Consider the following 13357-nt stretch of genomic DNA (forward strand, 5'->3'; position numbering starts at 1 on the left):
CCCTCCCATTGGTGGAGAGAGCGGCGGCCGAAGCCGTTGTTGGCCGCACCGTCGTTCGCCATTGCTCGTTCGAGTTCGGGGAAGATTTGGTGGAAGGCGAGTGAGGTGTATGCGGGGCAGACGCGGTAGTTCGGCGATAAATAGAGGTAGGCGCGCGTGATACCGAGGCGACGTCATTAACTCGCCGCGTGGAAGCTACGTGGCCGGCGAATGCTGACCGGCGGCAGGCTTTTACAGCGCGCGGAAGACGATGCGATGAGGACGACGATCGGTGTCTCTCGCCGACAAGTTGGGGCCACCAGACGCGCGGGAAGTTTCCTCGCCGTTTCGCGCGCTTTTGTTTCGTCCGGAGTCCCGAGAGCTCCCCGGGGGCCAGGATGGCGTGGGATCGCCGGATGAATTTAGGCCCAAATCCGGACGAAAACGAGGAACCGGTGGCAATTTCGCCGTCCGGATGGAAAAAACGTCGTTCGGGGGCCTCGTCGGGGAGACGAGTGGAGATGCTCTTATGATTCAACCATAAATAACAAGGATTTCATCAAAGGAAATTACACTAGCCTGCAGTGTTGAAATTGTTTTGTCATAGATCATCACTATCAGTTATGATGAAGTGTTGAAACGGGCCAAGTGGACTTGATATCTGATTTACTGCTACAAACCAAACCAGAGAAAACTAAAAGTGGTTCTTAAAAAAAAAACCGGTGACAAACGTAGGCATTCCACTTCTAAACCAGCATCTACTCCCAACAAACTGAACAACCACATTTACTACATCAGCTCTTCTATAAACTACACCCACGATGAAGAAGTGTCTAGACAGGACATCTCCAAACAGCACGTGATTACAAGCAAACGCAGTAGCATGTCCCCACATCTATACCCTGCCAGGTTGCTACATACTAGGGAGGAAGCTTCCACATGTGGACCTGCAATTGATTTCAGAGTTGCGAAATCAATAACGGTGTTAATGGACAGTAAAAAGAATGTGCTTGTCACTTGATTTAGAAACCATGGTTGAGAACCACAGTGAGAAAATAAGAAACATACGCAAGCGCTTGTCGACGAGATTCCGATGCTAGGCTGGAAGCTGGGGCTACTTTGAACCAACCCATTCTGAAAGTAGATGGCTCAACAACTTCTAGCTACAATCAGCAGGGAATAACTCAGAGCTTTGTCAATATTTCTGCACCCGTTCTAGTGATCAGCACAGTATGCTCAAACTGTGCCGCCCAGCTGCCATCTTCGGTGACAGTAGTCCATCCATTTTCCCATGTCACACACTCTGCTTTCTCCATTATAAGTATGGGTTCTGCAAAGATTCCATCAAGATATGTCAACTTGGTCTGAAATTTTAAGAGACATTTGCTTCTATGTCATCTGAGTGCAATGAAATAGTCAATGACGGTGTAAATCTTAATAATGACCTTGGAAACTGGAATTAGTAGATATACAATTACTGTCTGGTTTGCAATGTTTAAGGTAACCATCTAAGAACTCAAATATCTGCACCTGTGGCCTTCAAGTGTAACTAGTCTGCACATGTATAGATTATGAAATATTAAATTTCTCTGCATATTTGAATGAAACTGTGCTTGTAGTTGCTACTGATTCGGGATTTCAGTTTGCGCTTGTTAGTTGTTTCAAATCTTAACTTGTCATATTTTGTTGCTTATGCATACCTTTGCTACCCAATGGTGTCTAGGATCACATATTATATAATGCCTAATTACCAAAATAAAGCACTCACACATTTTCTTTCTTAAAACAACATTTTATCCTCTGAAAAGAAAGCATTTCAATCATAGTAAATATTTGAGAGTTCCAGTAGATAGTATCTAAAGAAAATTAGAAATTGTTAGAAGCTCTCAAAAACAAATTGTTTGGAAGTAGAACTCGGAATGTATATCAGCAAGGGAGAACCCATTGTACATACCAATTGTGAATGTTTCACCTTCAACCATTCGCCCAGGGTTATCATTGGCTACAAAATAAATCTCATTATTCTATTGTATGCTTTGATTATCATGAATTAGTACAGCATAATTCAGGTGTACAATTAGAAGTTTAAACAGTTCATCTCAAGATGTATATGATATTAAATTATATCTGTATATATCCTTGGCAACAGCTACATCAAGACCATACCCAGTAATGCCATAAGTTAAAAATGCTAAACGACAAAAGCTGTTACCCAATAGGATGAATATCAATAAGGTAAGTAAAATCAAGCAAGTACTCACCATGATGGAGGATAAGTGGCTCTGAATGCAACATGGTTCCAATTCCATGTCCAACAAAGCGCTCCACCACATGATAGCCATAGAAATAAGCAAGGTTACTGAAATAATTTGAAGAAAAAGTTAAGGCATGTGGCAACACAAATGTTCTTCAGAAAAACTGAAGTACAAGGGAACATCAATAACAAAACTGAATGATTCGACCGTTAAGAGTATCCTCGTGCTCCAAACGGTGTCTAGGATCCAGATACTGAACAGGCACAACCCACCAACTAAAGCATATACAGTATATCTGCAGCTTCTGTAAAACTGCATCAGTGGAACCTAGGAAAGTTTCCACGTACAGAACATGTCTTGCACCATGAATAAAATGGAATAGGACAAAGAAACTACAGGAGATGTTGAATGGTCAGGATTGTATGGTGACCTCCACCCTGCCATAATTTGCTAAAACAAGAAAATTAAGGTCATAAACAGTTCAGAGAACAGCTTATGTAACCTCTTTGCTGGAATTTTTTTCCATGGGTAAGGCTACTCCAGGAGTTGAGCTGGAGCATTTTTCTCTTTTGAGTGTAAAGGGGCCCTTTGTTAGAGTCTTCATCTTAACTCAAATATGTTCATTGAAATGTAGGTATGTAACCAACTTAAGAATTCTGAAATATCATTTTAGCTTGACTGTCCAGATGACAAATTAGCAAGAATCAAAAATTGCTTTTGTTCCGAAAGTGTAGGTTTATTTTCTAGAAGAAAAAGTAAGATTCATTAAGTATTTTCTACATTAATAGGCAAGAACAAGGCCCTGATGATCCTCATCATATTTCAACCAGCAAACATAGCCGCATAATTCAGTTTTCTTAATTTTCAGAAAGAAACAACTAACAGGTAAGGACCATGGTATCACGGTGGAGAAAAAGTACCTTATTTTCTTGCCAACTTTTCTGTAGTTTACACCATCCCTGCAGACAGAGATACCCTTCTCCAAGCATTCTTCAGCTGCCTGAATCAAAGAAAGATCAAGGTGTTTGTTTTCTCATGTAGGGACGAACTGTTTGCTTAACAAAAGCATTAGCCCTTTCAAAACATTTTGCTTCAAATTTAAGAGATTTCTATAGTAGAGATTTCAAAGCATTACATTAAGCTAAAACATACCACGGCACATAGCTATTGCAACACTGGCATTAAGCACAAATCATTACTAAGCAGCTATACTTAATGAACTATCTCACATGTCAACATCAGCTTACCTTCAGGAAATGTTTGATAGATTTATCCGCTTCTCCACATACAAATGTTCTGGAAGTTCCACCATGGTATCCCTGGAGAGGATGGTATGAATCTTATTACAAAAGGGAACATGTCCTTAAAATCCGACTTTGTGCCTGATATATCAACTAAGCTTAAGCACAATTATAAGAGATGGAACTTACATTCAGGAACACATTTACATCAATATTTATGATATCTCCATTCTGCAGCAGAAACACCATTTTTTCAACCAACAGTAAATAGGCATGACACCGAAATAAAGATAGGAAGAGGCAGGTGTCATTCTAAAAGAACCTGAAGCTGCGTTGAATCGGGTAGCCCGTGGCAGACACACTCATTTACTGATGTGCAGATACTTTTAGGAAATCCACCATAGCCAAGAGGAGAAGGATAAGCACCCGCCTCAACTATCATATGATGCACCGCCCTGTCGATTTCATTCGTAGTAACTGATGGCTGAGATGACATTGAAATTGACACTATATTATGAACTGTAGAATGCAAAGTCTTAAGATAATTGATATAAAGAGAAATAAAAAGGATTCTTGTAATCCATAAAAGAATAATGTTTTACCTTGACCAATGTTCCCGCGAAGTTCAGCACACGGGCGGCAAGTTTGCAAGCAGCTCTCATCCCAGTGATACCTTCGGCATTGTGTATTTGGCGCACGGGATGTAACGCTTGCGGTATGTTTGCACCCACGTAAGATGGTCTTGGAATGTGTTCTGGTACAGTAAGTTGCGGATAGACCTTTCCACGCCTCAAAGGCGGCCTCTTCTTTACCTTCACTGGGGCTTCCTCTTCTGACCTTCATATGTGAAGAGTGTGAGCAAAATCATGAAATAATAAACAGATGGCTATGTACTGAGTACTGACTTAGAGCATCTCCAGCCGCGTCCCCCAAATCGTCCTCCAAAGGGTGCCGGATCGAGCCTTTGGGGGACGCGTTTTCTTCGTGCCGCATTTGGGGGACGTCGCTCCCCAGCCGCGTCCCCCAAACACGCCCCCTAAAATAAATAAAAGTGCACGAAAATAAAGATTTTCATTCAAATTTGATTATATATTACAAGTTTGAATGAAAACGGCTAGATTTTATCTAACCTTGGCCTACTGGCCGCCCGGCGATGCGTTTGACGGCCCCGCCCCATCGTCGCCTCCCCTCCGCCGCAGCTCCTGCTCTGCGCGCCGCCTCTCCCTGCGTAGGGTGGAGGCCAGACCCCGCTGCTCCAGCAGCGCTTCATCGCATGCCCTCCCCTGCTGCACCGCCTGGAGGGAGAACTCGACGGCACGGCGAATCTGCGCGTCTTCGCGGGCACGGGCGTCGTCCAGGAGCTTCTTCTCCGACTCGAAAGACTCGATGAGCGCTCATTGCTGATCCGCCGCCCTATCCGGGTGCGGCCCGTCGTCGTCGGACCACTCGAAGTCGTCATCCTCCTCCTCCGCCACTTCCGCCTCTTCCTCCTATTCCGCCTCGTCCTCCTCCATTTGTGCCTCTATTTGCGCCGCCAACACATCCTCCCGCGCCCCCAAGGCCGCCTCCGTTGCCGCCAGCGCCGACTCCCGCTGCTGACGATCCTCCGCCGCCTGCCGCTGCTGACGCTCCACCGCCTCCCGCCGCCGCTGCTCAATCGCCTCCATCCGTTCACGGTGCTGGAGATGCCGCTCCATGTGCAGGCGATGCCGCTCTGCACGCCACCGCTCGGCCATTTCCTCCGTCCGGCGCAGCCACGCCTCTTCCGCCGTGGCGGCGTCGAACGCCGCTATGGTGTCCGCCAGCGCCGCCTCCTCCCACACCTCGTTCTCCGCAGCTTCCGGGTCGATGTCGAACAGCGGTGCTGGAGGTGGTGGAGGTAACTGGCCGCCGGGGCGGTTCATCATTGTGCACGTTGTGTTTATGCGGGCTGTGCTTGCGGCAGAGAAAGGGGTGCCAGCGGCTGTGGTGGCTACCATTGAGCGGGGGAGACCTTTTATAGACGCCGACGTCGCCAGAAGAGGCAGGAAGATAGCGCGGGAAGAGGCTAGAAGCGGCGGGAACGCGCAGTGGCGCGCGCACGCCGACGACGCGTGGAGGCTGCGCAGCGCCGACGAGACGTCTCGCCTGCCCCTCCGTCGCCATTAAGGCAAAGCTGCGACGCTTCGTTCGTGAGGTGCTGACGTGTCGGTCCCGCCACTCCCCCCTCGCATTTCGTTGTGTTCGTGAGTCGCTGATGTATTGGGCTGCGCTAGACGGAAAGGCCTTTGGGGCGCGCGGCTGGAACGATTTTTTGTCCGGCGCGCCCCAAATCTCTTTGGGGGTCGTTTTGGGGGACGCGGCTGAAGATGCTCTTAGCGCTCTGGTTCAACTATTTGAGATAAGATCTCAAGATGTCACACAAATATGAGTACAGCCTAGTGTGAAAGTAAAGGCCAGAGGAAATTCAGAATCCAGCTCTACACCAATGACTAGGCTTATTACTAAATCACGGTTACACGTAAAAGAAGCAACAACAGAAGCTTAAGCACAACGTATAGTAACTGTGGGTGCCAGAGGAAATTCAGAATCCAGTTCTACAACAATGACTAGGGCTATCACTAAAAGCGATGAAACGATAAATGAAGAGACAACTGAAGCTTAAGCACAACATATAGTGACGAGAATCGTACTGTCGTAACTCCATGAGCTCTTCAACCCCATCAACCCAAGTAAGTCCGCCGGCCACAACGACGCACCGCTTCTGCGGTATCGCTTTACCTATAGAAAAACAGCAAAGAGGAATCAGCTACGAGCCTACTGGGATTACCACCAACATTTTTTGAAAAACAAACAGCTATTGGTAGTAGAACAATCCAGCCGAGAAATGAAGCAACGCAGGGCTTCTTACCGAAAACAGAGGAGGCCGTCCAAGGGTTTCGTCGACTAATCGTGCAGTTTGAGGCGGACGGGGGAGCCGCCGGGAGGAGGAGAGCGTGGGGACCGGACGGCCTGGGAGGTGCCGGGACGCCGGAATAGGACCAACTGGCGATGGGGATTCGCATGTTTTAGAATGGAGATGAACTTGTAAGAGGAGTCCCTAGTCGGTGGAAGCTTCCTGGTCAAGGGAAAAGGGCCGGCGCGGGTGGAGGCGGGCGGCGGCGCTACTCGGGGAAGAGGAGACCGGCGGGTAGGAGCGCGGCCAGGATGGTTGCGCCGACGGAGATAGGGATATGCGCCGTTGAGGATGAGAGGCCGGCGGGGAGGTTTCCGGGTTCGGCTGTGAACTGTGGACTGTGGTGGGCCGTGGGTGGCTTCAAGTTTGTTTTTATTTTAGGCAGGTTGAAGTTTACGTGTGCTATAGATGGGCTTGAGAAGATGTGGGCCAAAATGATAAGCTATGAACTAGGTCTAAGGTGAGGAACTGTATAGATTCTTAAAAAAAAAAAGAACTGTATATTACATTTTGTCCTTTTTGATTGAGAATATTCCAATAAAAAGAAAACCCATGTTAGATTTCTAATATTCAGGCCGATTTTGTACTCAGTAGGTCGGCATACATCCGCTGGAGGGGGTCGTGGTTTTCGTGTCGTCATGACCAAGATCATCTATACTCCCCCTATGCAGTTAGGTACATTGTGTCGAGTCTTATGTTACAATTGACTTCACTCATCTCATGACAATGCTTGGGTAGGTAAATGGGCAGTTTTGCCTATCTAGCTTGCCTTCTGTAATACGTTTGGTGATTTAGGGTTATCATACCGGTTTGGAGTTCGACAAAGTTGGGCTTGATGTCGACCTCTTCATGCAACTCAGGGAAGGACAAAGGGAACAAGTACGTGGAGCGGAGTTTGATCTGGAGATTGATCTCGGAGAAGGGGAACTCTGATGGTGTTATCATATGTGAAGATCGAGGAGATCAAAGTGTGGAAAAGGGAGGCGAGATGGATGGCAATGGCGAAGGTAAAAAAAGATGGAGTTATTTAGTGCGCTGCTCGAGATATATGGGGCTAACTCGTAAACCTTCATTCCAAGGTCCTACAATCATCCATCCCACGATGGTGACGATGAACCACCGCAAAGTGAAAATGTATAAATCCTTTGTGTCCCCAGTCGGTCTTGTTGATAATTTAGGGCTATTGCTGCAATATGTTGTGTCCTGCTTACAAAGATCTATGTTACATTATTATGTTTTAGGTTATTGTGTAGTTGTTTTTTATGTTATTGTGAAGGTGTTGCTTATGCTATTGTAAATATTATGTTTAGAACAATGTTGTATACTTATCAACCTGATTAAGAAGGTTACACCGTATAAAAGCAACTATTAAATTTGTTAGTCCTTTCTATCTTTTGTTTTGAATTATTTATCTAATAGAATTAGATCGTATGGCTAACTTTGAACTCGTTTGAAAATCTATAGAATATTCCGGTGGCATTGCATAGAGGAAACAAGCCACAAATTCTGGCTATCTAGAGTTGCTATATACATGAGCTAGAGCTATTTTGGGCGTGCTTCGTGGAGGCACCGATAGAAAACACATTCTACCGATAAGTTGAGTGGTCTTTATTTTTCAATCAAGAAGCACATTAACAAAGCGTAATGGTTTTCCTTTCTTATTTTATATTATATTGTTAACACAATTATCATTTAACTAACTCAATTCTTTATACGCATGTAAATAGGAATATCAAACTATTTCCATTTATGGAGCTTCCTAAACATCTACCATTGATATTGTGATGTCACGGTAGATTACATAAAACACTCTTAAAGTAAGAGCGTATTATGCGGTGTGACCAAAATGGCACATATGTGACAATATATATTAGATATATTTTGATGAGACGGCATAAGAATGTTAAAGCAAATGTTGGCACGAACATCGAGTGTTGTTGTGGTCAGCCGTCTCATGGGTGGGTGATTATCTCAACAAAAGTTGTCTGAAGGCAGAGGTAACTTCTCGTTTCAACCCATCGGAGTAAATTAAGTTTGTTGTAGTCAACCATTCATAATTGTATGCGTACATAATTATTGTTGAATTATTTTGACTGATGGATAGGGCCAAGACGATTTGGGGTGTTGGATCTTCTTAGCATAACATCCATCTCAAAGGAAAAATTCAATATTTTCTTCCACCCTTCGGAGAAGGCAATGAAGTCTGCATGACAGGTGTAGTGTGATGATACAAGACAATGGAATGAGACATTTATGTTGCAAGATAGATTTAGTTAGGCATGACAATGTGCGATTCTTTATATTGTGATAGAAATGTAATGATGATATTTGGTATATGATATGGATGAAATCTGTTATCGTTTTTGCCGCTTGTGTCGTTAGTTTTTTATGTGCATTGGCATCTCTGTACTTGTTGTGAACAAACTACAATATCACAATGCAAACGGGTAAAATAGAGAAACTGTGACTAGTGATCTCTCTCTCTCTCTCTCTCTCTCTCTCTCTCTCTCTTAATAAACTGAGATCTATATATTACTATTGCGGAAAAGTGGATTCACCCGTGACGGTAATTCGAACCATTGCCAAAGAGAGTTTCACATCAGATACAGGCTCCTGGTAACAAGCCTTTTCTCCGTTGCCATAGGGATTTTTTACTCATGTCCATATCGTTTCTCTAGACTAGTGTTAGCATGAGTATTCTATTATTAATCACATTAAGCCTTGATCCAAGATGTCACAATAATAGACACGAGGGTTCCCCATGTGTCGAAGCCAAGGACCTCCTTTTATGGAGTGATGAGTCTTTCTTTGAAGTAGCTACTATTTCCTTTCATAAGGATTCTAGTAGAACTTCCCAATATTTTATTAGTTGGATTCTTTTGGACCAGTGGCCAACTCAAAATTTCATAAAGAGCAAGGTTGGTTTTGGGTTTCACACTCGGAGGCTTTATAACTAGGTGTTTCTTGTCGGATTCATCATTTGCAGGCTTTTATTTATTGCCATGTGTATTTTTTGTTTACCATCGTTTTCACCTCCATCTTCACCCTCACGAGTTCATCCTCGTGTTCATCCACGTGGCCAAATAATGAAGGCCGGATAACCCTGCATCAAAGCCTGGCTATGCAAGCGTTAAACAGATTTTTTTTTTTTGAACAAGCGTTAAACAGATTGACTCTCGGCAATTGATGTTGGGATCGTTCTTGTCTTGTACTTCCTCCGGTCTTGATTAAATGACGCAGCAGGTTGCCTAGGTCCATGTTCGGTCACGCTACATTCCCTGCTGATTAAACTCGATTGGAGGTAGTACACCACAAATCAAGTTGAACTCTCCTCGACCACCGCTAGGTAGGGACACGACGAGACCTTACTTTCTAATTCTGACAAGAAGTAACTCGATCGTGCATGATCGACGAGACCAGTAGACTCCTGTGACCTCCCACTTGAACTTAGACTTTTTGTGCTAAAGAGAAGCACTCGAGAATTGGCCCTTGTCAATGGAGCAAATTCTATGCCCCTATCTCTCGCTAGCATTGTTGGCTGCCAGGATAAAGAGTGCTCCGTTCATGGCTTTGTGACTGCAAGTAGTACTAATATGCACATGTTTGGTGTTTGGATACAAGAGTTTTGTGTGTAAACGATGTATACTGTCTACATGTATAATGTATGTGTATCATAGCCCACGTACCATACAAAATAATTCAATTGTTTTAATTAGTAATATTAATCGGGTGACCCATCGGGCAACCCGTGGGCATAGACTGATACTCATGCCCGACCCACGACTAATCGGGTTGCCCATGGGTTGTTTCCACGGGCGAACATCGAGACCCATACCCTACCCATTCGGGTCGGGTGCCCATGGGTAGACGTACCCATGGGTCAAAATGCCGGCTTGAGTTACATGTGTTATTCTTGGTCGTGGTGAGACACACCACCCTCTGGAGGATGGACTCCATGTTGTTGTTTCTTTTTTGGCCCGCCCGCTCGTGCGAGATCCCAACGTCAGAGTAATGGAAGCCCTCGAGCGTTTGATGCGGCTCGCAGGGGCAAATGCAACACTTCTTTCTGCAGGTTGGGCGGTGGGATCTTCTCGGAGGCAGTATTTCAAAAGTATGTACGGAGTAAAACATTTTTCTGGCATACTTGAATTTTTTTATTGATATACATACATGAAAAATTCCATGCGAGTATTAAATTTATGATATGATATTCTTTTGCAATGCAAGAACATTTCAATGAATAGTAGTTCAGAAAGTAAGTTTATATATAACACAAAATAGTTTCATGATCTTTGTCTGCAAAAAAATTGGATAAAAGAACAGTTTTCACAAACTTCACGAAACAAGTAAAAAACTAGCGAAGCACTCTTTTGAAATGGTTTTTAATATACTTATAAGTTAAAATATTTTAAGATTAATATTGAGTTTGTAAAAATAAAGTATACATTTTTTATAAAAAAAATATGCTTCCTCCGTTCTACAAAAGATGTCTTAGGGTTGATACAACCGAGGGAGTAGTATATAATTGGGCCGGCCCATTTGTTTTTTCCTTCCAGGGTAGGACTCGGAGGAGCCGAGGAGGTCAGGTTTATTGTCTCGTGGACTAAGAAAAGCTGGTGATTCACTAAGAAAACTCATGGACAATGAGGCATGGCTCGACCGTGGACGTAGGTCATATAGTCAGTGCTCTCTTTCAGATATGAGAATTGCATAACTGAAAAGATTAAGGAGGATCAAACGCTTATTCTGAAGTCATCAATCCATCCCCGAGTGAGAATAAAAAACGCCGTTCAATTTTGCGAAGGAAGAGCCGAAGAGGAACGCATGGAGTCAATGTTCTTGACCCATCAGATCCATATGCATCAACACCGAAAAGAGATTGAAGAATCCGGCCGTGTGGTGCGTGCTGTCCACGCTCCCCTTGTCCCTTAGCAGTTAGCACCTGCCAAAATTGTTCCGCACATATGGTCCAGAGTAACCGCTAACCAGCCACCACTCAAAATACGTATCGAGTGGCATCGACCTCTTCAGATATATCGCCATGGAATTCGAGCGGCAGGAGGTTTGGATCCACAAAGTGCTCAACTTTACAGAGGCTGAGACCAACAAAAGGTTCAAGCCACTACAGAAGGTTTGTGGTGCTGCAGCAGCTTACCGCTAACCTAGCGTGTCTCGCCCAACGTTCGCACAAGACCACAAGGGAATGGTCGTAGTGTGCCTGCCACATCTCGTTAGCCATAGCGAAAGGGAGATCGTTCTTGTCTGTATCTTGACGCATCGCAAGTGGAACTGCTTTCTTAAGTAGTACTACTACATGACAAATGTGACTGATATTCCTCAAAACATGCCAAACTACATCAGCCTGAGTTAGTGAATTTTTTCATAAACACAATCCGAGATTCAGATAGATGTGTTCAATGGACGGTGGACGGGTCTTGATTTTTTTGATTAAGGACGCTCTATCACTCAAGTAGAGCATAATGGAGATGCAATTTATAAGAGGTTAGACCTGGCATCTGCATGGTTAAAATGCACACAACCTCAAAATGAAAATAAAGGTTTACAAAGGTGAAATATAAAAAACTAAAGCTTGTGGAACGCCTTATGTTGATTACATTGTCATCTACGCATGATAAAAATTATATTCCCTATCATATCATTCGACAGTGTAAACATCTCAATAAACGGGTCACGATCCTCCACGCTTTCAGGGACAACCACAATTGAGCAAATGAGTACAGCAATAGCAACCATATAACATCAAATTGCCTCACCCTAAATTTCTATTTTTTTATTTATGTCATGTAATCAGTTGCCAAAAATATTTATAACACTATGTGGTGGATACAACTTAGAAGCCACATAGATGACTAATTATGTAGAACGATGAAACTTACAACTCCTTGTACACCCATGATATCCTTGATAAGTACAATACAAGAAGAGTGTTTAATTGTCTCATCAATGATAAAAGAGACTCTTTGTACACCCATGATATCCTTGATAAGTACCACTCCTTTACCAAGGCACCACATTTTTATTTTATTTTCAGTGGTATCTTTATTTTGCAGATTTTCTTATTATTATCGATTGGGATGGATATGTGCTCTTTACATGGTCCTCGTGATAGTTGGACCAATGCCAACCGCCATAACAAAGCATCCCATACCGCACATCTAGAGCCAATAAGATCTCGTATGAACATACTATTTGATGAAGATGTCTCCAAATTAAACCGTAGCAATTTGTGCCGCTCTCGTGAAGTAAAATATTATATAAAACTAGATATTGTTCTGGACTGTGATATTGCCTGACCACTTATCCTTTCAAAACCTAATTTCCAAGCCATCTAATTTTCAAGCCATCATTAATAGAAAATGATCCAATGCCTTGGAAGTTTTTCTTCATCGCCAACCCAAAAAGTGAGCCATCGGTTTTCAGTAAACCAGTAAACCTGTGACAAAGCTTTGAGCCTATGTATTTCCTTCTTTGGGGAGTTTTCCAAACCACAACTTTGGTAAGAAGGTTGAAACGAATGAAGCCTGGCGATCAGGTATATACATGAGCACGCGGTGACTGACTGTCACGTGTCCAACGACGTTTATTGTCTGTGAGATGATAACCCAATCGTCGTCTCACCTCACGCACGCACCCAACTTAGAACACCTCTTCCTTCTTTGGTTCTTCACAAGCTCGTTCTTCACCGCATTCACCCACAGCCGCCATATACAACGAGCTATGTGCCAACCCGGCCTCTGATACGTCTCAAACATATCTATAATTTCTTATGTTCCATGCTAGTTTTATGACAATACTCACATGTTTTATATACACTTTATATCATTTTTATCCATTTTTCGGCACTAACCTATTAACAAGATGCTGAAGTGTCAGTTCCTGTTTTCTGCTGTTTTTGGTTTCAGAAATCCTACACAGGAAATATTCTC

The 13357-nt window shown here is 43.6% G+C and overlaps 1 protein-coding gene across 1 annotated transcript; it reads right to left on the bottom strand.

The window, feature by feature from the left end:
• Window positions 1-691: 691 nt before the first annotated feature.
• LOC127333355 (methionine aminopeptidase 1B, chloroplastic) lies at window positions 692-6760 on the bottom strand. The gene is made up of 11 exons (XM_051359745.1): window positions 6366-6760; window positions 6148-6235; window positions 4078-4312; window positions 3798-3959; window positions 3665-3706; window positions 3482-3553; window positions 3155-3234; window positions 2241-2338; window positions 1934-1981; window positions 1048-1309; window positions 692-926 (listed from the first exon to the last, which is right to left on the bottom strand). Exons 1-10 carry the CDS (start codon window positions 6517-6519, stop codon window positions 1164-1166), a joined length of 1125 nt encoding a protein of 374 aa, XP_051215705.1. The 5' UTR covers window positions 6520-6760; the 3' UTR covers window positions 692-926; window positions 1048-1163.
• Between the last annotated feature and the right edge of the window lie 6597 nt (window positions 6761-13357).

Source organism: Lolium perenne, chromosome 2 (assembly GCF_019359855.2).
Source record: "Lolium perenne isolate Kyuss_39 chromosome 2, Kyuss_2.0, whole genome shotgun sequence".
Taxonomy (NCBI): Eukaryota; Viridiplantae; Streptophyta; class Magnoliopsida; order Poales; family Poaceae; genus Lolium; species Lolium perenne.

Coding starts and splice junctions, on each gene's coding strand:
- LOC127333355 (XM_051359745.1), bottom strand. CDS start 6,519: ATGCGAATCCCCATCGCCAGTTGGTCCTATTCCGGCGTCCCGGCACCT. Junction 3,707..3,797: donor CCGATTCAACGCAGCTTCAG/GTTCTTTTAGAA, acceptor TTTCTGCTGCAG/AATGGAGATATCATAAATAT. Junction 1,310..1,933: donor AGGTGAAACATTCACAATTG/GTATGTACAATG, acceptor GAATCTTTGCAG/AACCCATACTTATAATGGAG.